The sequence below is a fragment of the Cyrtonyx montezumae genome, unplaced genomic scaffold (genome assembly GCF_038088225.1).
Source record: "Cyrtonyx montezumae isolate F1298 unplaced genomic scaffold, pur_monq_1.0 scaffold_8, whole genome shotgun sequence".
NCBI lineage: Eukaryota > Metazoa > Chordata > Aves > Galliformes > Odontophoridae > Cyrtonyx > Cyrtonyx montezumae.
The window spans coordinates 95,869,775-95,892,767 of NW_027072089.1; the positions used below are offsets into that span (position 1 = coordinate 95,869,775).

Consider the following 22,993-nt stretch of genomic DNA (forward strand, 5'->3'; position numbering starts at 1 on the left):
ACTGCATTTCACCTAAAATTGTAAACAACAAGTTCACCTTTTAGAAGAGTCTTTAGAAAGTGTGATGTTTCTTTACAAGAACTGTGGCAAGTTTGAAAATAACATCTGTCAGGTCTTATTACTAGTAAGCATCTCAAATAACTGTTACTTACTAAAAGGAAGCAAAAGCTGTTTTCCTTTCTCTGCGCTGTCTTTCTTATTGAGAAATAATACCAAGTGTTTTGTTATTTAATTTTTTGAAATTAGTTTTTTGGTGATTCACAGAAGTCTTCAGAAGATCGTATTACTGAACTGGAAAAATTTCATGAAAAACAAATGGCTACCAAAGATCAGGAGCTGAAAGAGAGATTGCAGGCCCAAGAAAAAGAGTTCCATGAGAAGATGAAGGCAGCTCTTGTAAGCATTCCTAAAATGTGTAGAAAGGCATTTCTCTAAGTGTGAGGAGGTGGGTACTAGAAGTCTTAAATCTGACCCATTCCACAATGGGAGTCCTAGTGCACTCATGATATGAGTGCCCTCTTAAAGTCAAGGACCTCAGAGACATCAGAGCATGAAAGATAAGCAGCTACGCTGATCCAGACTGAGTTAATGATAATCACTGTTGGTAATCACTGACAGCTGAATGTTCTGTAAAAGATTATTACTGTTTTTTTTCTTTAACTCTCTTTGTTAGACTTTTTTTTGTTGTTATTTTTTTAAATTTCTACCTCTGGATTAATTAGATATTGGTCACAGCAGCTGGAGAAAAGGAAGTACAAAGAACGAAGTTGCTAACTGAAAAGTATTTAAATTTATTATGTCTGGTTATGTTATGACAGACTTACACATTTGGTTGATCTCTGGAAGAAAAATAATCCTTGTAGGTCAGGTGTCAGGGATCACTGGGGTTCTCTGCTGTTTTCTGTAATCTGTAGCCCACTTGAGCTCATTGTGCAGTTTCACTTAGCAACTAGGTATTCTTTTGTGTTGGTCTTTGGTGGCTGGTGACTGAAACAGAGGATGCTGACTGTTCCTTCCTGAGCATATTCTTCTATTTGTTTTAAGGTTACTTCTTAATGATAAGAAATAGAAATATAAAAATCTTCTAGCAGTATTAAGTGGAGACAGATGTTTATTCCCCAGAGATGTTACTCTCAATAATGGTGACCAAACAAAAATGAAATGCTGAAGTTGAATTATGTTTGTCATGGATTAAATATCTAAAAAAAATCTAAAAAATAAAGTAGAAGGTAAATGGTTGCCTAGTAAAGAAAATGGAAATATAGATGATATTATGTAGATATGTCTATATAATAGATACACAGCATGTGTTTGTACGTATAGAAAATATACGTAATTACTATATGAGTCCTATTAACTTGTGTGTAAATTTCCTATTTTACTGTTTTTGAAGATGTGGACCATCTTTATAGTGTATTGTCTTACTCATTTTGATGCAGGAGAAAACTCAGAGTGAGTGTTTAAAAACCCTTAAAGAGCAAGAGCAACAGGAATCCCTAGCCTTAGAAGAACTAGAGCTGCAGAAGAAGGCAATGCAGTCAGAATGTGACAAGAAACTTGAGGAGATGCGTCAGGAAGTAGAGACTTTCAGAACTGTGAGTAAATGTTAAAGGAAAGGAAACATCCTCTAAGAATCCCTTTCAGTATGTTCTTAATAAGTTTACAAATAATGTAGATGTTATATGATCAGGTTTGGTTTAATTACATCTTGTTTTAGTAGTGACCAAAATGTAATGTAGTAAGCTACAGCTTGTAAATTTTTTACAAGATCTGACTTCAAAATAGAGCAATCCATTCACTTTATATCGTGGTGTAGGATATAAATTGGTATTCATCAACATAGGTTTTATGTGCGTGGTAGAGGGGAGCAGTGCTTTGATCTGCTTAATTTATGGATACTGCTACCATACAAAAACTTACAAAGATGCTTGAGTGGTAAAAATTGGCTTAATTTTTTGAAGTGTCTTTTGCTTTTTGTCACAGAAAAGGTCATATTTTCTGATAAGGCAAGTTTGCATGTCATTCAATCACTCTCGAACTTGAAGTTGTAGATTTTGCCTATGGATGAGTTTCAGCTTTACAGCAGCAATTATGTAAGAGAGGGAATTAAGATAAAACTAGTATATAGGTATAAAGCCCAATAGTCCTTGTAGACTCTAGAAACCTTTAATCCTATTTGTTCTTAAAAAAAACAAAGAACATGGTATTTTTTTTATACATTGCATGAATTAATTCCTTTGAATTATTTATTTCCAAGTTCTTATTTTGTTTGTTTTCACTGCAGAAGAATAGGACTTTTTTTCCATTAGCTAACTCACTTAACTTAATAGAAGCAAGGTTGATAGTGAGATAGATAAACTAAAGGCTGATGTAAAAATTGTTACAAGTAATGGAAAAAATTAACCTGAAACCATAGTTGCTATTTTCCTGTGTGAACTTGTTGTTGATTGTTTTTTGGTTGTTTTTTTTCCCCCAAATTGAACCATTTGTTACATTTGAAATATACTTTTAAAACTGTGTTTTCTAACAGCGAATTCTTGAATTGGAGAGCTCTCTTGCAAAGTGTTCACAAGATGACAGAAAGCATTCAGAGGAATTAAGCACTGTGATGGAGTCTGAAAGAAAGCAGCATAATAAGGAAGTGAGCGATATAGTTGAAAAACACAAGGAGGAATTGGAGAACGCGAAGCGGCAGCAGGAAAAGCTTTGGACTGAAAAACTTCAAATTTTACAGCAGCAACATGTTATTGAAGTACAAAAAATGAAAGAGAAGCAAGAACAAGAAATAGATACGATACTGAAAGAGAAAGAAACAGTTTTCCGTACACATATAGAAGAGATGAATGAAAAAACATTAGAAAAACTTGATGTGAAACAAACAGAATTAGAAACGCTGTCTTCTGAACTATCTGAAGCACTAAAAGTGCGTCAGGATTTAGAACAGGAGCTCTCAGAATTGAAAAGTAAACTAGATGAAGCAGAACAAGAATTTGAAGGAAAGTTGGAAGCAGAGAGGAATCGGCACAAAGAAAAGGTTGAAATTATGTTGAAAGAGCGTGAGATGTCTATTCAAGGAGTTGAGAAGGTACTGAAAGAAGAACTGAAGCAATCGTTGGAGGAGAAGGAGAGGCAGATGGCGGAAATAAAAGCACGTGAAGAAGAACTAAAGGAATCTGCCCAAAGATGTGAAGCTGAACTTGCCCAAGTGTCCGCAAAGCTAGTGGAAGCTTCACAATCTCAGCAGGATACTTCTAACGAGCAGGCAAAGCTCTATGAAGAGGAATTAGCAAAGCTCCGGCAAAAGCTAATGGACCTGGAAGGAGAAAAATTGCAACTTAATGAGCAGTTAGTAAGAACTGAATCCCACCTGAATGAAGTCAAGAATGAGTTAGAATTGAACATCTCTCAGGTACGTGACCTGAAACAGCGTTTGCAAGAGCAAAGTAATGAAAATGCTCAGAAAGTGACATCTCTAACACAACACTATGAATCTCAATTGAAGGATCTACAGGAAGAAGCTGATAAGGCAAAGCAAAGTCTGTCTGAGAAGGAAAATGAAATTGAACACGTGAAGGAGGTACAGAACGAAGAAATGGAAGAGCTTAAACAGAAACTGTTAGCGACAGAGGAGAGAATTAGTACGTTACAAGGAGACTATGAAAATAAGCTAAAATGTCAGGAAAACAGAATGGAGAAAATGAAGCAGAAGTCAAAAGATATGCAGGAAACCTTCAAAAGGAAAGTTGCTGAGCAGGAATCTAAGCTAAGAAAAGAGCTTGAGAGTAAGCAATTGGAGTTCAGTCAGAAAGAGAGTGAATTCAATGCTAAAATGTTGGAAATGGCACATGCCAGCTCAGCTGGAATCAGTGATGCTGTGTCAAAACTAGAGTCTAATCAGAAGGAGCAACTGGAGAGTCTCGCTGAGGCTCATAAGAGGGAGTTGGAAGAAATTAGCCAGACTTGGGAAAAGAAACTCAATCAGCAGCTTGAAGAGCTCCAGGAAAAACATGAAATGGAACTGCAAGAGAAAGAGCAGGAACTTGGAGATCTGAAAGAGAAACTTGCCACCTTCAGCTCTGAGAAGGAGGGCTCAAGGACAGAAATAAGCCGACTGAAGGAGGAACAGGTGAAGAGGAATGAGACCCTGAAGCAATTGCAAGAAGAGCTGAAGCAGTCGCTGGCTCAGTTGAGTGCTCTGTCGAATAGTGAAAGTGGCCTGAAAGCCCAGCTCCAAAAGCTGGAGAGTGATCTTAGTCAGTCTCTGAAAGAGAAATCAGGACTTCAGGAAGAGATCAGTAAACAGAAAGCAATTGAAGAAAAGGACAAAGCTAGAATTAGTGAGCTGGCTGATACGCTGAAAACCTTGGAGGAGAAACTCAAGACTGTGCAATCTTCTCACAGTAAAGATTGTGAAAATTACGAGAGAAAAATTGAAGCTTTTCAGCTACGAGAAACTGAGGTTAAGGAGCTCGTAGCACAATTAGATGCTTCCTGGAAGAGTGCTGAAGCTCTATTGCAGACAAAGAGCAATGAATTAATTGAAAAGTGTAATGAAAAAATTGGCATAGTCACATGCAAAATTGCAGATTTTGAGCGCCAAACTACAAAAATTAGAGAAGCGGTGATGGTTAAAATGGATAAGTCAATGCAGCAGCTGCAGGAGAAGGACAATTTAATAAAGTCCATGAAGGCTGATATTGAAGAACTTGTAACAGAAAAGGAACAACTGCAAAAAGAAGAAGGGCATCAGAAGCAAGCAGCCACAGAAAAAGAAACTTGCATAACACAGCTCAGAAAAGAGTTATCAGAAAACATCAATGCTGTCACCTCAATGAGAGAGGAACTCCGGGAAAAGGAATCAGAGATCTCAACTCTCAACAAAACAATAAATGAGCTTAACGTTAGACTTGAAAGTATGGTAAGCTTAACAGAGAAGGAAGCGGCCATTGCTCTGTTAAGCAAGCAACATCAAGAGGGGCGACTAGAGTTGTTAAACCATGTGCAGGAGTTATCATCTAGTGTTGAGCTACTGAGTCAAGAAAAAGCGTTGGCTCTTGAGCAGGTAGATCATTGCACAGCCAAGCTGACAGAGTGGAAGACAAAAGCACAAACGAGGTTTACACAAGATCATGAAACTATAAAAGATTTGCAAAGCAAACTTGAGCTAAGCAATACCCAAACCAAGAAGAAAGACGAAGAGCTAAATAAGCTGAAGAAGGTGCTGGCTCAACAAGGCAAGGATCTGGATAGTTTAAAAAGTGCGTTGGAACAAAAAGAAAACAGGATAGAAAAACAAGAAAGTGAGTTAACTGAGGAGTTAAAAATCCATGCAGCAAGAGTTGCTGAATTAGAAGAACACATTGCTCAGAAAACTTCAGAAAATGATTCCTTGATGGAGGAACTTAAAAGGCATAAAAAACAAAAAGACATGGAGCAAACAGAAGTAGTTAGGCAACTCCAGCAGGCAGAGAAGGTTGCTTTTGAAAAAGACAGTAGACTTAAGGAGACTGAAGAAAAAGTGCTCAGTCTTGAGAAGAAAATAGGTTCACTGACAGCTGAATGTGAAGCAAAAGAGAGAGAATTTGGTCAAATGAAATCGGCAATACTTAAAAGCAAAGCGGAAGAACTGAAAGAGTTAGAAGAGAGACTGAATGCAGAGAACAGCACTAAGTTGGCAGATCTGAAAAAGAAGGCAGAGCAAAAAATTGGTTCTATTAAAAAGCAATTGATGTCTCAGATGGAAGAAAAGGAACAGCAATTGAAACAAGATAGAGAAAATCAGGTAAGACATTTGGAACAAAAAGTGCAGGAAAGAGAGGCCAAAATTGAATCCCTTGAAGAAAAGATGAAGTCAACAAGAGATTCTGCAGAATTAGAGAGAGAAATGCTGCAAAAAGTAGAGTGTGCAAAAGCTGCTGTAGAGCAAGAAAAGAATGAAATACTTAAGAGTGTCCAGCAGATGTACGAAGAGAAAATTAATGTGTTACAGAAGGACTTGATGGAAAAAGATAAGTCGTTGCACAAGTATGAAAGCGAACAAAAAGAAGGTATCGATTCTCTTCTAGAAATGCAAAACAAACAGAAAGAGCTCCTTAAAAAATTAGAATGTGCTGAGAAGAGACAGAAAGAGCAGCAGAGTGTGAATGAAAGCCTCAGGGAAGAGCTTGAAGAGCAGACGAAGAAGTACTCCTCGTTAGTGAATGAGCATGCTCGGTGCAGTGGCGATTTAGCAAGTTCCAGGGAAGAATTGAAAGCTAAAGGAGAAAAACATCTGGATATGGAGAATGTAATTGGAGATTACCAGAAAAAAATGCAGGAAAAAGAGGCCGTCACTCACTCTTTAGAACAGAAGGTGAGAGAATTGGAAGATAATCTAGCTAAAGTAAATGAAGCACACAAGATAGAGGTGGAAGATACAAGTTTGAAATACGAAGAAAACCTAAAAAGTTTAGAGCAACAGTTGGAAGAAAGAAATGAACGCTTGAAAGCTTTTGAAGAAAATGCCGAAGAAAAAACTAAATCTGATTTGGAGCTGCAGAAGCTACTAGGTGATATGCAGAACCAGCAGAAGGACTTGCAAGCTAAACTGGAAGAGACTGAAAGGGAGAAACAGAAACTGCGTAAAGATGTAAACAGTCTTCAAAAGGACTTGCGTACTCTGCGAAAAGAACATCAGCAGGAGCTCGACATAGTTAAGAAGGAGTCCTTGGAAGAAATGGAGAAGAAAATCAGGTAAATTCTTAATTCCTGGTCTGGTTAACACAACCTTTCTTTATTTTTAACCACTTAAATGTTAAGAAGACCTTTTTATAGCTCAATTTTTAGCATGATAGCACTTCGTGGACACGTGAAACGTTATTTGATTCGTCAGTTTAAAATTTGGTTTCTCATTTGACAAAGCACCACTTGAAATGTTTGTTGATGCTTATTTTCAGCATTACCAGAACAAAAAATTCAGTTTTAGTTTCTTGAAACAAGAAACAAAGTTTATTAAAGCTCAGTTCTGAGAGCTCCGTGTCACTACTCTGTATCTCAAGATCAGTTGAAAGTTCAGACTGTGAATTATGATGGTGGCAGGAAAGCAAGTGGAACCAAGCATCGTTCATATGCACTGAAGAAAATGTGGTATGCTGTTCAGTGTTCTGATAGCTTATCAGGCAAGGAAGTTCCTAGAATCTGTACCCTGGGGGCCCATTTAATTCCAATGTTTGAGCAAAAAATTTGTGTCTTTCTGGGAAGGAGAATGGGAGGACAGTGACACATGATAACTCAATTCTGGTTTGGTTGTTTTGTTTTGTTCAAATGAAGCACCTGTGTTTTCCAGATGAATTAGATGGGAAGGAGAATCCCACAGAATCCAGAACTAACCCATTCTAAAATGGTTTTGGAAACTTTCCCAAATTTCTTCCCTTGTGAAACTGTTCTCATACTTCTCAGACCTTTATTTTCTCAGTGAATTTTTTTTACTTTTTTTTGTACAGATGTGAGCAGGAAGACATTGAATTAAAGCACAGCTCTACGTTAAAGCAGCTAATGAGAGAGTTCAATACTCAGCTTGCTCAAAAAGAAATGGAATTAGAAAGAGCTGTAAAAGAGACGATAAGTAAGTGATATACTAATGTAACTGTAAACGGGAAAGGCTGAAAAGTAACTGGGTGTTTTGGTTAAGATATTTTACTTGGAACTGTGATATGTATGCAATGATTTGCTGCTTCCTAGAGAAATCGGGGAAAACTTCTCTTAACATTTAAATGTTAATTGTAACACAATTAGGAAAACATGTAAGTAGTTTTTCTTCCTGAACCTGCAGACTCTATCTTTGATCTACCACTGTCTGTATCTGTCATGGTAACAGTTACCCAAGATAGCCACTGATACTAATTTTTTTTTTATATGTACAAAAAAGAAATGTTTTCAGAGATGAAAGCATTTCCATTGTAATACTGCTTTGGTTTCAGCAGTATAGGTGTGTAATGCTGCATAGTTGACTGTGCAGCACTGAAGGAAGCCTTTCAGTGAAACTTGAACTATAGAATATCCTAAATTGTCAGGGTTCCACAAAGATCATGAAGTCCAACTTGTGGCTCCAAAAAGGACCGCACAAAATTTGTACTTTGTACCTGAGACCATTGGCCAAACACTCCTTGAACTCTGGCAGCTTGGGGCTGTGTCCACTCCCCTCAGAAGTGTGTTCCATCCCCACCACCCTCTGGTGAAGAACCTTTTCCTAACCCCCAACTTGGCCCTCCCTTGACAAAGCTCCATGCCATTTCCTGAAGCCCTGTGCAGAGCTCAGTGCTGCCCCTCCATTCTCCTTGTGAGAAAGATGTAGTCTGCCATGAGGCCTCCCCTGCTCTGGACTTGAGGAAACCAAGGGACCTCAGTTGCTCCTCATGTGCCTCATCCCCTGGACCCTTCACCATACTCATATCCCTCCAGTGGATGATTTGTATTAGATTTATGTTCTTCTTATATTGTGATGCCCCAAACTGCACACAGTGCCTGAGGTGAGGCCGCACCAGAACAGAATGAGTATTGCATTTTCTTAGCTGAGCTGTATAGGCTTCATTCACTGTTACTGCGAACAGGCACAAGCAAAGCAGAATGCCTGATAGCTGTGCCCTGTGTTTATAACTAGAGTACAGTGTATTTCAGCTTTCTTTCCACTCTTGATCTTTTCCTACCATAATGTAATTTGGGGGTTGGAGAAGAAAGAATCTTTTGACAGCATGCTTACTGGAAGTGCTCCTAAGAGTGAGGGATTTCTGAAATCTTGCAGCTGTTTCAAATCTTTTCTCTGTATAAAGGAGGACATACAATTAGTTGGAAAACAGTGATTGTGATCTTAACTTCTAGAGAAGTTCCAGCATCAGACAGAAAAAATGTGATTTGCATGCTGGAATGCTAACAACAAAATTTGTATGGATTAGAATCAAGCGATATAATTGTCACTGGCGTGGTGGAAAGTAAAGTTTCCTGAACAGTTTTCTTTATAGATACCTACTTCAATTTTATATTTTTAAGTTTTCTTAAATAATTTTGTGACTTAATTTATCCAAATATTTATCAAAATATTTATTTTTTATTTATAATATTGATAATATCCAAATATTATCCAAATCCTTTTGATTTTGCCTTCTCTTCTCTTTTTTTTTTTTAATAGGTAAAGCCCAGGAGGTAGAATCTGAATTGATAGAAAATCATCAGATAGAGACAACACAGTTGCATAGAAAAATTGCAGAAAAAGACGATGATCTGAAAAGAACTGTGAAAAAATATGAAGAAATCCTTGAGGTATCTGTCTGTAAAGTGATATGGCTACATACATTTCAAAATAACCCTTCTTTTTTTTGTTGCAGAACTGCCCAGAAAACTAATGCATTTTAGCAAAATCTTTTGAATCTTGCTGATTGAATTATAATTTTCGAACGTGGTAGACCCAGTTTCCAATTAAAAGATTGATTTGTATTTCTGGAATGAGTAAGAACAGCAAAAATCAGTCCCCAGCTCTTATCTGTGATAAGTCCTTATGTTCTCTAGCAGTTTTTCTGTGCTTGAAATCATAATGACAAAAACAAGCAAGTTAAATTTTAAGTTCCACTAGAAGGTGGTGTTGTTTCTAGTAAGAATACAGTGTTAGTGGCATCCTCACAGTTTGAGACATACTCTATCTGGATTAACACCAAAGTTCTTAAAGTAAGTTTCTTTTCTATGCATGATGCAGTCATTTTTTTATTTTTTATTTTTGCAAGTAAAACTTCCATTTTACTCGAAATTTGATTGGTGCAATTGGAGGCAAAAACGATGACATTTAAAGTACAATAAGCTGTAGTGTAAACCCTGCACCAATTCAGAGTGAAATTGAATCTTTTTCACCAATTGTGAACAAGAATTGCACGAATCTTAGGGGTTTGTACAAGTCACATTTTACAGAATGTTGTCATCTTTTTTTAGTTGTTTCTTTTCTATATTTTAGCTACCTTCTATGACTAAGCGATGTGCATGGAGTTTTGATTTATTTCAATGGACAGTTGTCAAGAAAATGAAAGAATTTAGATTCCTAGTATAAAAAAAAAGTAAAAGATAATCAGCTAACTATGCTAGCTCTTGAGAGTTTTTAAATAGAATTCTATAAAGAAACTGTAGAAATGTAGAATCTTGTTAAGCTCCTGTGGTTGGTTGTTCTTTGCTCTTTTTCACAAGCCTTATCCTGAATTTGAGACGTACTGTTTCTGTGTATGACCAAAGTGTTTGCTTTCAGTCTGTTGCTGTAGAGTCATAGAATTGCTCAAGTTGGTAAAGACCTTCAAGATCATCTAGTCCAACTGCAACCAAACCATTCTACCATAAGTCTAACAGCCCACCACTAAATCGTGTCCCTGAGTGCCACATCCACTCGTTAAGGAGTGAGTGGTTAGATGATGATTTATTGTTTAACTGTTATTTTCTTCCTTTAATTTGAAGGCTCGTGAAGAAGAAATGTCAACAAAAGTTCATGAGTTGCAGACACAGTTAGAGGAGTTGCAGAAGGAGTATGAGCAAAAGATAGCAGAAAAGGACCATCGAAACAGTCAACATGTGAGTGGCATAAACTTTATTGTTACATCTCTAGCTGTGAAGTGTTTTAGTCGTCATGAAACTCTACTCTTACAGCTTAATTGGACTTTATCTGATCTTCACCTTCACGTATGCTTTTTATTCTTTTAGATGCTAATCTACTTCCCAAGTGAACCTGTGCTAATCTGCAGTATTGATATTACCTTTTTTAATGAGATGTTAAGAAAATCTTTTGTGATTTTTTTCTCTGGGGGTTGGAGGGGTGAGGATTTTTTGCGTTCTGTGTGTTTCGTCACTGTTGGCTTTTTATGTTTGTTTAAGAAGGGAAGGAAATTGCTGCGAGTCGGTGAGGGTGATTTTTTTTTTAACTGAAATTCCCAAGATTACTGAAATACCTTTGAATACATTGAGGATGGACAGAGAATTCTTTCCTGAAAGAAGTGTCTCCGTGGTTTTGTCTTTCTGAGAAGACGTTCTAGTTAGAGAAATTCTTGTTTGACAGGCAAAAATATTACTTGTTTTTACACTGAGATGAGGAAGAGTATATGCAGTGTTGTCACTGATCAGAAAATTTGTATCAACCTTCTTTTAAAGGCAGTCATTTTGATAGCAAGCACCATTGGGGATACTACGTATTTGGAAATGCTAGGTTAGGCAAGTTACCTTTATGATAATTGTATTACAGACTCAAGAATTTAAATATGAGCTTTGATACTTATCAGTACACATAAGCATTAAAAAGTACTTTTCGGGCTAGTAGAGTACGTAAGCATATTTGTCTAAGAATGTGTATGATTTGGTCATTTCAGTTTTTATCATCTTGGATTAGTCAGTGAAGTGAATGATACTTTCGCCTTTTTTTCCCCGAATTATGTTCAGGGAATGAGAGATTCAGGTTTTTTTTTTTTTTTCATATTTGCATTTTCATCTGACTTTGTTTTTGTTCTTGTTCTAGGTAGCAATAGCAGAACTTCAGGTAAGTTTTGAAATTATTTTTATTTTCTAGGTAATGCTTTGTCACATTACTTCGAAACTAGCAATACTGCTTTTAGGTTTGTGAGAATTGAAAGGCAAAAAAAAGTGTATTAAAGAGCTGTTGGGTAGTTTATTGAAGTTTTCTGTATGTGGCTGTTCTTTCAGGCACAGCTCGCACAGAAGACAACACTAGTCAATGATTCAAAGTTGAAAGAGCAGGAGTTCAAGGAGCAGGTAAGGCTGCTGCCTGAGCAAGGGTTGAAACATTCTTTTTTGAGGGTTTGTATTTGCGCTATTAAATGTTTTGTTCTTTTCAATCGATGACGTAGCACAACTTGATATAGGAAGTATGATTCCAGTACATGTAAAATAGTTCTGATTCATACATTTATGCACATTTTCAAAATACCTCTCAGTCGAAATGCCGAATGTTGGTGCCGCAAGATTATCAGAACCAGTGGCACAATGACAATTTTCTGAATGCCCCTTGTGCAATTATGGTTCCCCACTTTATCTGAATTAAATCTTCTGGCTTTCGGTGAAATAAGTAATTTCATATCTGTTGTTTTATAAATGTGCCTATATATGTATATACATGTATATAGGTATTGAAATGTGTATATATGTAGATATTCTTATATGTCTGTGTACACAGTTTTCATGACATTTACCTGAAACTTCTTAAGCATACTTTTAATTTACTTTTAACAGTTCTGATCTTGGCTGTTCTTTGTTTAGATTCATGTACTGGAAGACAGACTGAAAAATTATGAGAAGAAAATGGATGTCACATCAGTTGGAACACTGTATGGAGGTACGTATGTAATTTTCATGACATAAGTTTGTTTATTTGAAAGATATGTTTTCATTTAGAGAATCTATTAAAATACCAGGTTTTCTGGAACACTTTCATAACGTTTTTCTGCAGTTCATGTATCATTTTTGTTTGACGTCTTACAAGTGGAACAGCTCTGTACTAGCATTCTGTATCAGTTCTGAATTTCTGGGGGGAGTGATATAGGCAATTTCAGTAAAAATAGCATGGGGGGAATTATCCCCTAGCAAACAAAATAAATGCTTTATGACTCTTAAAAAATCTTAGCTGTGCAGTTAATTCATTTCACAAGGCTTTCTTGTGTTCCATGTCAAGACTCTTGCTGTTCTTGTGACTAAAGGTCCTGTGCAAGATCTCCTGCTCTGAGATCTTGGTTACCATACTATTACTTTTCTTACTCTATTCATATATTTTAAGAACTCTCCTCGAAAAAGTTGTTTTTCAGAGTTACTTTAAGCAAGTCACTTTCTCATTATTTTTATCCTCTCTCTGTGGATCATTTCTTCTCTAACCTAAGTCCACCTACTCTCAGGACTTACATCCAAGGTAGTCCAGTATCTACTCTGGACACCTAATTTAATTTGCCTTTGGCCTGTGATGTTGGGCTTACTTAATTATGCATCTGTCTGTCTTCCATCTTCATAAAGCAAGCAAGACAGATGAGAAATCCTGCTTTGAAGGCCTCTTGAAGCTTATTGTAGTGTATTAGTAGATACTTTGTGGCTTGTGACTGTCTGGTATTTTCCATTCTTCATGAAACAAAGTTTAGCTATTAGTTTATTCTCCGTTAAGCATTCCTCATAGAAGTTATCCTTCACTTGTTGTCTTTGCTAAACTTGATGATTATGTTCCTACTTTGGTATACCAGTGCCTATCACATTCACGAGTGCCTTTTTCTTTCTGTAACTTTGTACTCCTCTTTTTGTTTCCTTGTATGTATCCGGTATCTCCTGTCTTATGCCTAGTCTGTAAAGCAGCTGAAGTTTCTCTCTTGATCTCATTCTACTATTGTTCATGTTTCTTAATAACCCTGTAGTTAATACAAATAAAACACATTGAATTGAAAAAGATATTAACACTTGTAGTTACTTCTTTTTTTTGTTTTTGTTTTTTTACATCTACTTTTCCCATTTTTCATCTATCTTTAATTCAGGATCTGTTCTATCAAATTATCTTTTCTGCATTTACTCTGAAAGCTAAATTGGTATAATTTCTGATTTCAGATGCATTGATACAAAATTGGAATCAACTCATAGCCAAGAAAAACAGCGGAATCTAAAGAAATGGGTTTTAATTCTATCTGGTGTGCATTTAAAAGATGCATGAATTTTCTTTTAAAAATAAAATTTCATGAGTAGCACATTGAGAATTTTCAATTAAATGTGCCGATGTATTGTATATATTAAGCTACAGGAATTTGTTCTAAGTAGGTTTTAGGCATCTAGCATAATTATGTTCACTACTCCAGTGTTTCTTAGCTGATTACATTTTGTTTCAGTCACTTTCAGACTATGAGTAACTTACAGTCTTATGAGTTAATCTCACTATGAATATACTTTCGTTTACACAGATGGAAATCTTCGTCATACTGACGTTTCTCTCTTTGGAGAGCCTACTGAGTTTGAATACTTGAGGAAAGTGCTCTTTGAGTATATGATGGGTCGTGAGACAAAGGTATGGAAAGTTGTATGTGGTGATGTGATGTGGGTTAGAATGAAGGTTAGCTTCCTTGCTGTATAGATCTGAAGTGCCATGTTGGTGGTTCATCACGTGTGGACTGTCATTGTAAAAAGATTCAATGGACTTCAGGGTTGTTTTTTTTTTTTTTTTTTTATCAAAGACAGGTGCTCTGTGTCTTTATAAACTTCTAAGGAACGATGAGATAAAGCGATAGAACATGGGGAAATGAAAGGAGAGAACACTGGGGAGGGGGGGTGGGAGTGTCATATCTCTCACCAAGGTACTTAATGGAGACAAATACCTCTACAGCTAGGTATGGTTTTACCAGCAGAAGTCTTGCTGTCAAGCTTGCCTACTATACTTTGAAAGCTGATGTGCACTATATTAGCAAACTACTTTTGTGATGTTATCTTGGTGCAAATGTGAATAAGTAACAGCTGTATTGTACCTTGTTCGTAGCTCTGAAGATGGTGAAATTTTTTTTTTCTAATTGTTCCATGTACCTTCTCTAGGGAGTATTAACTTTTAAAAGCAGAGAAAAGCTGCACAGTAAGCTCCTTGTTAATCATTGTTTATATATATAAAGCATGATGTAATGATGTGGAATAAGGGGTGGAATGTCTTGGTTTTGTGGTTTTTGTTGTGTTGCTGATATTCCACATCATGACATCATGTGTTGTGTTGAGAATTGATTAGTTAACACTCCAGCTCTGTGAATCATCGATAGTTATGGATATGCCTGTCTCAGAAGAGAAGAACTACATTCCCCAGAGGACTTTGCGATGCTTTGCACTTTTACATGTTTCCGCCCAGATGGAAAGATAAAAACTGTCAGTGGTCACGGGACTGTCTCTCTTCCCTTTGGGATCAAGCTTGGCAGTGGGTGTTTGTTACAACTGTCCACAATCAGCGTTAGCGTAAGGCCTTTGGTTTGTCGGATACTCACACTCTCTCCTGCTCATTTTATTTTATTCATTAGCCTCAATTCCAATTATATTGTATTATATTGTGTTATTTTACTTTCTGATAGCTTATTGAGTAAATTAGCTTTCCTCCTCAGATCATTGCCACTGTTTTGTTCCTAGGCCCATCTCCCTTCTCCTTTTTCCCTCTTCCCCTTCCCCTTCTCCGGGGCGTGGGTCCCCTGCCTCAGTTGTCACGGTACCAGGTCAGACTGTCCCACAAACCATTGACACATTCCTTCAGTTGCTTTGATTAAAAGGTATGTCTGTTTGTGTATGTATATATTTGCCCTAGAGATTACACTCTGTTTAATCGGAAGTTGCCATTACAACATTTCCTGTGCACAGGCTCCTGAAAGCCGATGAGTTTGGGGAAAAGTGTGTCAGAAAAGGAAAGCCGATGAGTTTGGGGAAAAAAGTGTGTCAGAAAAGAGAGACGTTGAGCTTCTGTAATAACTTGTGAAGGCATTGTTTTAAAATTGATGCAAGTGAAAGAGGAAGAGAATTTAATTCAAATAAAGAAGCATAATAAAGCATAAAATTTTCAAAGCACTACAGCTATTAGCTTTGGGAAATCAGATTTAGATAGGTAATGAATTATAAACTTAAATTGAACAGGATTGTATTTCTATCGTATGTTCGTATTAATCTGATATCTGATAACATCTTAGAAATTTATATTTGAGGATAAATGTTCTAATATATTGCAAAAAAAAGGAAAGGTTTCTGGTGTTGTTTGTTGCTATTAGCTGATCAAGGTTGTAGTTGTATTTGTTAAAGAAAAGCTAAAATGAAATGTGTCTAACATATTAGCTAATTTAAATATGAAGGTATTTTGGTGGTTCCTTCCCTTTTGCTTCAAATAGTACTTTCAAGCAGATCTCACACGCTGTTTTTCAACCACTGAATATGTGCGTGGAGGACACTGAGCTTAGCTCCTGCTCTCGGTGTTGTATGTCATACCTTAAGTTTACTTGGCTTATGTCTCAGTACCTTGACAATGGTTTGGTTTCTTCCTGCTACACTGACTGGAGATCCATAATAAATGGCAGTGTGATTGATAAAATCCACTTAGTACTTTGTGAACACAATCAGACTGCGTATGAATATGCACTTCTTTTGTTCTCCACACATTGAGTTAAAAGATCTCGACTGCAGTCAACCTCTGGTACAGATGTACCCTCTTCTTAGGTTTTATTTTCCTGGACCAGATGAGGCAGTTTTTTCTGTTTCTCCCTTACAAGATATGCACTCTGTTCCCCAGGCTGTTCTAGTGGCCGTCCTCTGTGTAGGGTGTCCTTTTAGAGTAAACAAATCACTCTGTGCCTCAAAGGCAGTTCAGCAGTGAAGTTGGTCATCTCTGAGGGCATGGTGTGCTCTTTAGTGAAAGCAGTTCAATAGAAGCTGTGCTAAGTATCCTGAACAGTTTGCCGTTTATGCAGCCTGCTAAACAGTTCTGGTATTGCAACGAGTGGAGGGATAAATGAATGCATCAGTAGTGCGGAAGTGCTGGAAAGCTATGAGAAGTGATGAGGGTTGGTAGTGGTTCAGGAGCTTCTCCTTGTAGCTTCATTATGCCACTTGGAGTCTGTTCTGAGGTCAGAAAGTCAGTCTGAATGTTGTATGCGTCTGATAATTGTGTTTCCATCGGCTAGATGCATCAAGTGAATCGAGTAGCATTGAGCTGTGTTCTGTCAGACTTGCTTCAGGCTTTGCTGCTCTCCGGAACACATCAGAGATGATAAAATCATGCAGATGTTCTTCTGGCACCTGGCTGTGCTTTTGTGCATGGCAGAATGACAAGGGATATGTCTGTAAAACTCCTGCCTGAGTTTTGAAAGGTCTGGCTTTGACCCGTGGCTCTCCAAATGAAGGGGGCTGATGGATGGCACTGTGAAAGCGTTACTTAGAAAGATCACATAACTGCATATATTGACCTCAGTAAGCAATGCAAGCTAGCATCTCTGACAGTAGGACTGGTTTGTGAAAGCTGCAGGTCTGTCAGTAGCTATGTACAGAGATGCACACACAGGAACATCCGTCTATGTTCACAGTTACTGCTTTGTGATTTCTAGTGACATAGACTGTTAGTGAAGCAGTTTCACAACTGTGAATAGTACTGAATTCTTCTTCAGAATCTCTCTCCGTAGCAGCCCCGAGAACACGGAAAATTTCAAGTCACTGAGAGCGATGAATTACAAAGCACACTTTTTCAGGAAAGAAGCCTTCAGCCTCTGTTTAAGTTGGCACATAAGAATCCATGCCTTCATGCAGTATTTGCAGCATTTGTGGATTTTTTTTGTTAACATTTTCATGCCTTTGTGTCCTGTGGGAAATTGTCAAGAGATGGCTTTCTTGGTAGCTCAGTCATCAACAGTTTGAATAGATGCTGAGCTCAGTGGTTTCTCATCTTTTAGTCCCGTATCATTGTGATCAGGGTTTTGGCAAAAGAGATGAGAGAAGCAGAGGATCTGTTTGTGGCTCTGGGAATGTTCCTTTTAGTATCTGGGAACGGCACTAAAGGCACTTTTTACTTATGGGAGCTACCAGTGAAGCTTTTTTTAATCAGAAGGTTTCAACAGGACTTGTTTTATTCAGTATTTCTCCCTAAGGAACTATGGATAGAAGCAGTAGGTGCGAATTAGGGGTTTACCTCTAATTTTTAGCTGTGGCTGTTTTTGTCGTGCCGCTGCTTTGTTGCTACAGTCTCCCTCTTCATTCCACAGGTGAGGCTGCTGATAAACAGCGGACTTGGAGAGCAGCAATCTTATCTCATCCACGTTCTTGAAGAGCAACAGCTACTGCTTCTGTAGCGATCGTTTTCTGTTTGAGCTGCCCTGCAGTTCTTACTTTGACCTTTCCTGTGGAGGTCAACAGAACCATGTTCTGTGCCACTAATCTGTTTTTAAAAGGGAAAGAATTGCTTGCTTTGCACAAAGGTTTGATGTTTCTTACACATTCCATCTGAGGTTGTCTAAATTTCTTTGCCGTTTAAATATGAGCTACTGTGTACCTGCTGACAATATTTTGACAACTGCAGTCGTCCGTGTTTCATTTCTTTGTGTTTCTTCACTAAATATTGGAGTGATATGAATATAGGTGAAATCATAGGAACTCTTTCAGGTGCCACGTGCCTCAAATGAGTTTTTCAGAAAGGCTGTTTTAGGTAACATGATAACAATTATAGACGATCTGGTTCTTTTCAGACAATGGCCAAGGTTATAACAGCAGTGCTGAAGTTCCCAGCCGATCAGACTCAGAAGATACTAGAACGAGAAGATGCACGACCACTGGTAAGTTGTACCAATAAGCTAAGTTCATGCAAGAGGTGATGCTGCAAGAATAAGAAGTTGGAAGCTTTCTTTGGATGTCTCTTTCACACTTACTTCACTCAAGAGAACTCCTTTTTTCCACCTCTTTCATATTTTCTTAACTAGAATTTCTGGCTAAACCACATTCATGAAAGCTACTATTCTGAGATTAATTTTCCTACAAAAAAAAAAAAGATTAAATAACACAGATACTCTTCTAGTTAGATTCAGAAGTTTCTGTGGATTCATAGCTGTTTTAAGAAAAATGGTAGAAGTGGGAATTTTTTTCAGCCCTGCAGTACGATATTTGGTAAGAACAACATTTGCTTGTAGAATAGAAAACTCACTAGCTTGCTCACCTTTTGTATGACAGAAGTGGAATATACACGTGGAGTTTTGTGTCAGCATCCTAACAAGGATCTTTTTGTTTTGTACTAAAGGGATGTCAAAATATGGCAGGTTGACTATCAGTGAGGACAAATGAAAAATAAGAATTTAAAGTGTTTTCTGCAGTACTGCCTTGTTGCCAGCGGTGCTGAGTAACACAAGAGCCAATCTTGTACATCTGTGGGGGAGGAAATGAAGTGATGGCAGTCAGTCTGCACAGGTGCATGCATTAGAGAGTAAAATTGGTGGAACACTGAATTAGTGAGTGATTCCTTTTAATTGTAAATGATTTAATATTGCTTATTATTTTTTTAATTGAAGTATTAGATTAGGAAAGTGTTCGGTATTTCAACATCTTCCTGTAGACTCTGTAGCTTTGTGAGCTTTGCAATCTTCAATACTTACTACGCTTATAAAATTGTGTAAATGCTGATGAAAGTAAAACAGTAATGTCTTGTGTGTCACAGGCATCGTATTTTTGTTCTCAGAAGGCTTTTTCTTAAACCATTTTCTCATCTCTGCCATGTTATTTGAAGTTATTCACACTACTCTTGCTTCCAAAATGATAGGACAAATTGTAAATAAATAAAGCAATAACTATGGCTTTCCTAAGACTCTTTTCTCAGACCTTCAGTTAGAAAGCTGACTTCCTATTTTATTTCTATTTATTACTTGGCACACAAGTAATATTTATAGGAAGATCTTGAGATGATCAAAAGTGAGGTTAGAGTTGGACCTTGTATTTCAGTTCCCTGTGCTTTTTGGTGTTTGAAACCTGGTCTCCCCAAAAGGAGTGCTTGCAAATTCTGATACTGGACAAAACTTTATGTTAATCCAGCGTATTGTGGTACTTGGGACTAAATTTCACTGAGTTGTACAGTGAACCTTTTTCCAGGCTGCAAGTGCTTTGATTGTTAAGGACATCAGAATTCAGAGAAGTTAATGTCCTGTTGAGAAACTTCTTGGGTGCCATATAGCAGTCTTCCTTGGCTCACATTTAGCCTGTCACTTTTTGTCCTTTCCAAGTACACAGAGGTGAAAAATGCATACATATGAAGGGCAGAGTCATTTTTGTCTTCAGCTTCAAATTTGTTTACCAAACAACAGTATTTATGGTGAATCTTTTGTTGTTCTGTTCAGGACTGAGACAAGTAGGGGAATCATTTATTTTTCTGTTTAGGGAAGTGCTTGGAGTTTCTTTGTTTGCTGATGTGTACCGACATGGGTATTGTGTTTCTCCACACAATAGCAGGATTATGCCAGTATTTGAAAGTATCCAGTATTAAGATCTCATGAGTAATAATGGTATAAACTAATAATAGAAATGTATATTTTTAACATGAAGCTTAGTTGGTTTTGTTTGTTAATTTTTAGCCAAATGGTTTGAAACTGATTTGAATGCGTAAATTGTCAATTAACTGTGCTACTAAAAAGGAATAAATGTGTGCATTAGGAAGTACCTGTGAGTACTTGTCCTTTTAGCATCCGAGTCTGCCTGTGGGAATATACTGGAAAGGTTTCTGCTTAAACCTTTAAGAGATTCCTCAGTAAAGAAGAGTATGCTAGACCAGTCTATCTCCTGCACTAATATGCTGTTTACTACTTCCTTATTGTGGTTTAATTGTAGCAGTCTCTCCTGTGGTTAGTGGATGTTCACAGCATTCTTACCTACGCTTTTACCATGTAGTCCAATAAGCTGTTTTCTTCCTGGCTTTGTAGTTTGCCTCACCTCGCAGTGGTATCTTCTGAATATGCCATCAGTCTGTGCTTAGTTAGCATGTGGGTGAGTGAAGCCTACTTGTACTTGTTTTGGTTGGAGATGTTAATTGTTCTGCTTTTTTTTTTCCCCTCTTGCCTGCTTTCATTAATTAAAAAGATTATAAACCTTTGTTCTGTGAGTGTATGATAAACATTGTTTTATCCTTACATTACAAATCCAAGTTTGATTCATGGTCTCCGTTTTTATTCAGTTATCTTTTAAGCCTTTCACTTCAAATCCAGTAGTGAATGCATTTCATTGCACTCCAAAATGCTTTTGCCTAGATCACTTCTTGACAAAACCAGCAACTATTTTCTCTACCCCTCTGTTGAAACTAATTGTATTGTTAGTAATGATAGGACAGAGCTCTTTACTACATTACTGCAGGAAGTACGTTGGAAACTTAACTTCCTGTTGTGCTGTCTGTAGTGCTGGTGTGAAACCTTTGGGCATCCTCAGCTGTCGTTGGTGGCTGTCACAGGAGGGCCTGACTTTTGGCTTTATTGTTAGCAAATGCCTGCTACAGCTTCGTAGCTTAAGCCAGTAGGCATGGAAGCTTTGCAGCCCTCATTATTAGATTGTAGTTTTTTAGTTTATCTCCAACGTTTCTGCAACTTATATTAGTGGTTAGCCAGCAAAAGGAATAATTTTCTATAGCATGTAAAACTTAGGCATTGAGGAGATTTTTTGCTTCATTGTGGAGGTAGCAATTTTTTTTTGCTAGCCCTCAAATTTGATTTCACCACTACAATTTGGATGACAGGCCTATTGCAGAGAGGACAACCATTGGCTGGAGATTTTCAGTGCATTGATATGCAACAGTGTGGTGGACTTAACTATTTCTAGTGATACTTCTGACTGTTGTGCTTAATTTATTTTCTTTTTTTTTCTTTTTTTCATCAACTTTCCCAATTGTTCTGGTCCTATCGGAACAAAATGAGTTAATTGTAATTGCTTAATGATGCGGTTGTTTGACTTTATCTGAAATTCTTGCATCTCCTGTTCCTATTAATGCATATTAATTTCATTATTAATGTCAAGTGCTTCTGATTTGCTGTTAATAAAATAACATCTCTTTGTTTCTTTTAACTTTCTCATCTTCTAGTCGTGGCTACAACGATCCTGAAGAATCACAACGAGAATGTCTCGTAACAGTGCTGCTTAGGCATACAGTCGTATCTTTGGTTGTTGCCCCTTGAGAGGGGGTGAGGAGAAAAGCTGTTATTCACAGTCACCAATGGAACAGCGAGAACCAAAGCTCAGCACCGCCTTTGGACCATGAATATAGTTACAACAGCCTTGATGAGAATCGATACTCAGGGGTTATCCAGGGATGAGTCTTTTTTCTCTTCTATCAAACACTCTTCTATTTTGTGTTAAAGGTTATTTTTTTAAAGGAGAGAAAAGACTATCCTAGGAAGGAATTGCCCATTACTGTATCTCTATACAGGTGTTTTTTAAGAGCTGAAATAAATGGTTTGTCTCTTCTATTTATTTTTTTATTTTTGAACGAGTTGTGCAATACATTTTAGGATGGACAGCAGTTGAGGTGGTTTTCCGGATGAACTGGGCACTCTTGTTTGACTACTCCTCTACTGATCCGATCTTCTGATTGTTTGCTAAAGGTCACTTCCTATATGCTTTTGCCTACAATAAATCCAACTTGCAGTACCTCATTTGTTTACTCCTAGCTTTTGTACTTTATTTTCTGGGAAAAAAATAAGAAGTATATGACTGTAAATTGTAAATAGTTAATACATAACTGTATCATATGCTGATCTGTGACTGTTGACAGCACTAATCTGATGGGAGCTGAGAAGGAATAAAGTTTATTTACTGTATAATTTTGAAACTTCTTGTTGTATGCTTTTTCTTCTGAAAGACTCCAACGTTTTGTTGGACGTTTCAAGACACCCTTACTTGAGACGTTTCCAAGCTGAAATTGCTCTCATATCAATGAGCTGTAAGAAATCAGTGGAAATACTCAGATTTTCTGGGGAATACAAACTGTAAATGTCGCGGTTGTGTGGTTGTTTGTTTTGTTGTTGATATTACACATCATGACATCATGAGTTGTGTTGAGGGTTGAAAAAAGAGCTAATTCTTGGGCTAGTGGTTAGGAGCCGGCATTCTCACTGCCACGGCCCGGGTTCAGTTCTCAGACAGGAATACCCAGAATGCAGCTGGAGCATTAAACTCTTCAACTCCCCACACACCACATGATGTCATGATGTGGAATATCAACAACACAACAAAAAACCACAAAACCATGACAGTGAAAGAGGTGCATACTGAGCTGATAGCCAGCATCAGAGTGTAGCAAGCAGGGAGATTTGCTTCGTTAAGGTTTTCAGTGGTTCAAGGTGATCAGTCCTCCATGAGTGTAATTTTTGATGAATGTCCGTAATGGTTTCATCTATAAGAAGTTTTTGCTTCTGCAGTATATCTGATCCCTGTCTTCCAGTGTGTTGACAGATGTATCAGCAGCCGGTGCCAGACTTCCAGGATATGTTTGGTTCTGAAAAAT

General features: G+C 37.4%; 1 protein-coding gene across 2 annotated transcripts in view; it reads left to right on the top strand.

The window, feature by feature from the left end:
• The window catches only part of LOC136058914 (golgin subfamily A member 4-like), a 68,122-nt gene extending 47,609 nt beyond the window's left edge, over positions 1-20,513 (top strand). The window contains exons 14-25 of one of the 2 annotated variants that reach the window (XM_065752700.1): positions 265-396; positions 1,440-1,595; positions 2,531-6,732; positions 7,482-7,603; positions 9,164-9,294; positions 10,465-10,578; positions 11,513-11,533; positions 11,698-11,766; positions 12,271-12,346; positions 13,938-14,041; positions 18,216-18,302; positions 20,427-20,513. In XM_065752700.1, the coding sequence (XP_065608772.1) occupies positions 265-396; positions 1,440-1,595; positions 2,531-6,732; positions 7,482-7,603; positions 9,164-9,294; positions 10,465-10,578; positions 11,513-11,533; positions 11,698-11,766; positions 12,271-12,346; positions 13,938-14,041; positions 18,216-18,302; positions 20,427-20,456 (5,244 nt within the window). In that variant the 3' untranslated portion in view covers positions 20,457-20,513. Of the gene's footprint in view, positions 1-264; positions 397-1,439; positions 1,596-2,530; positions 6,733-7,481; positions 7,604-9,163; positions 9,295-10,464; positions 10,579-11,512; positions 11,534-11,697; positions 11,767-12,243; positions 12,347-13,937; positions 14,042-18,215; positions 18,303-20,426 lie in introns of those variants that run through there. The other variant, XM_065752699.1, reaches the window with a different exon arrangement.
• Positions 20,514-22,993: the final 2,480 nt, after the last annotated feature.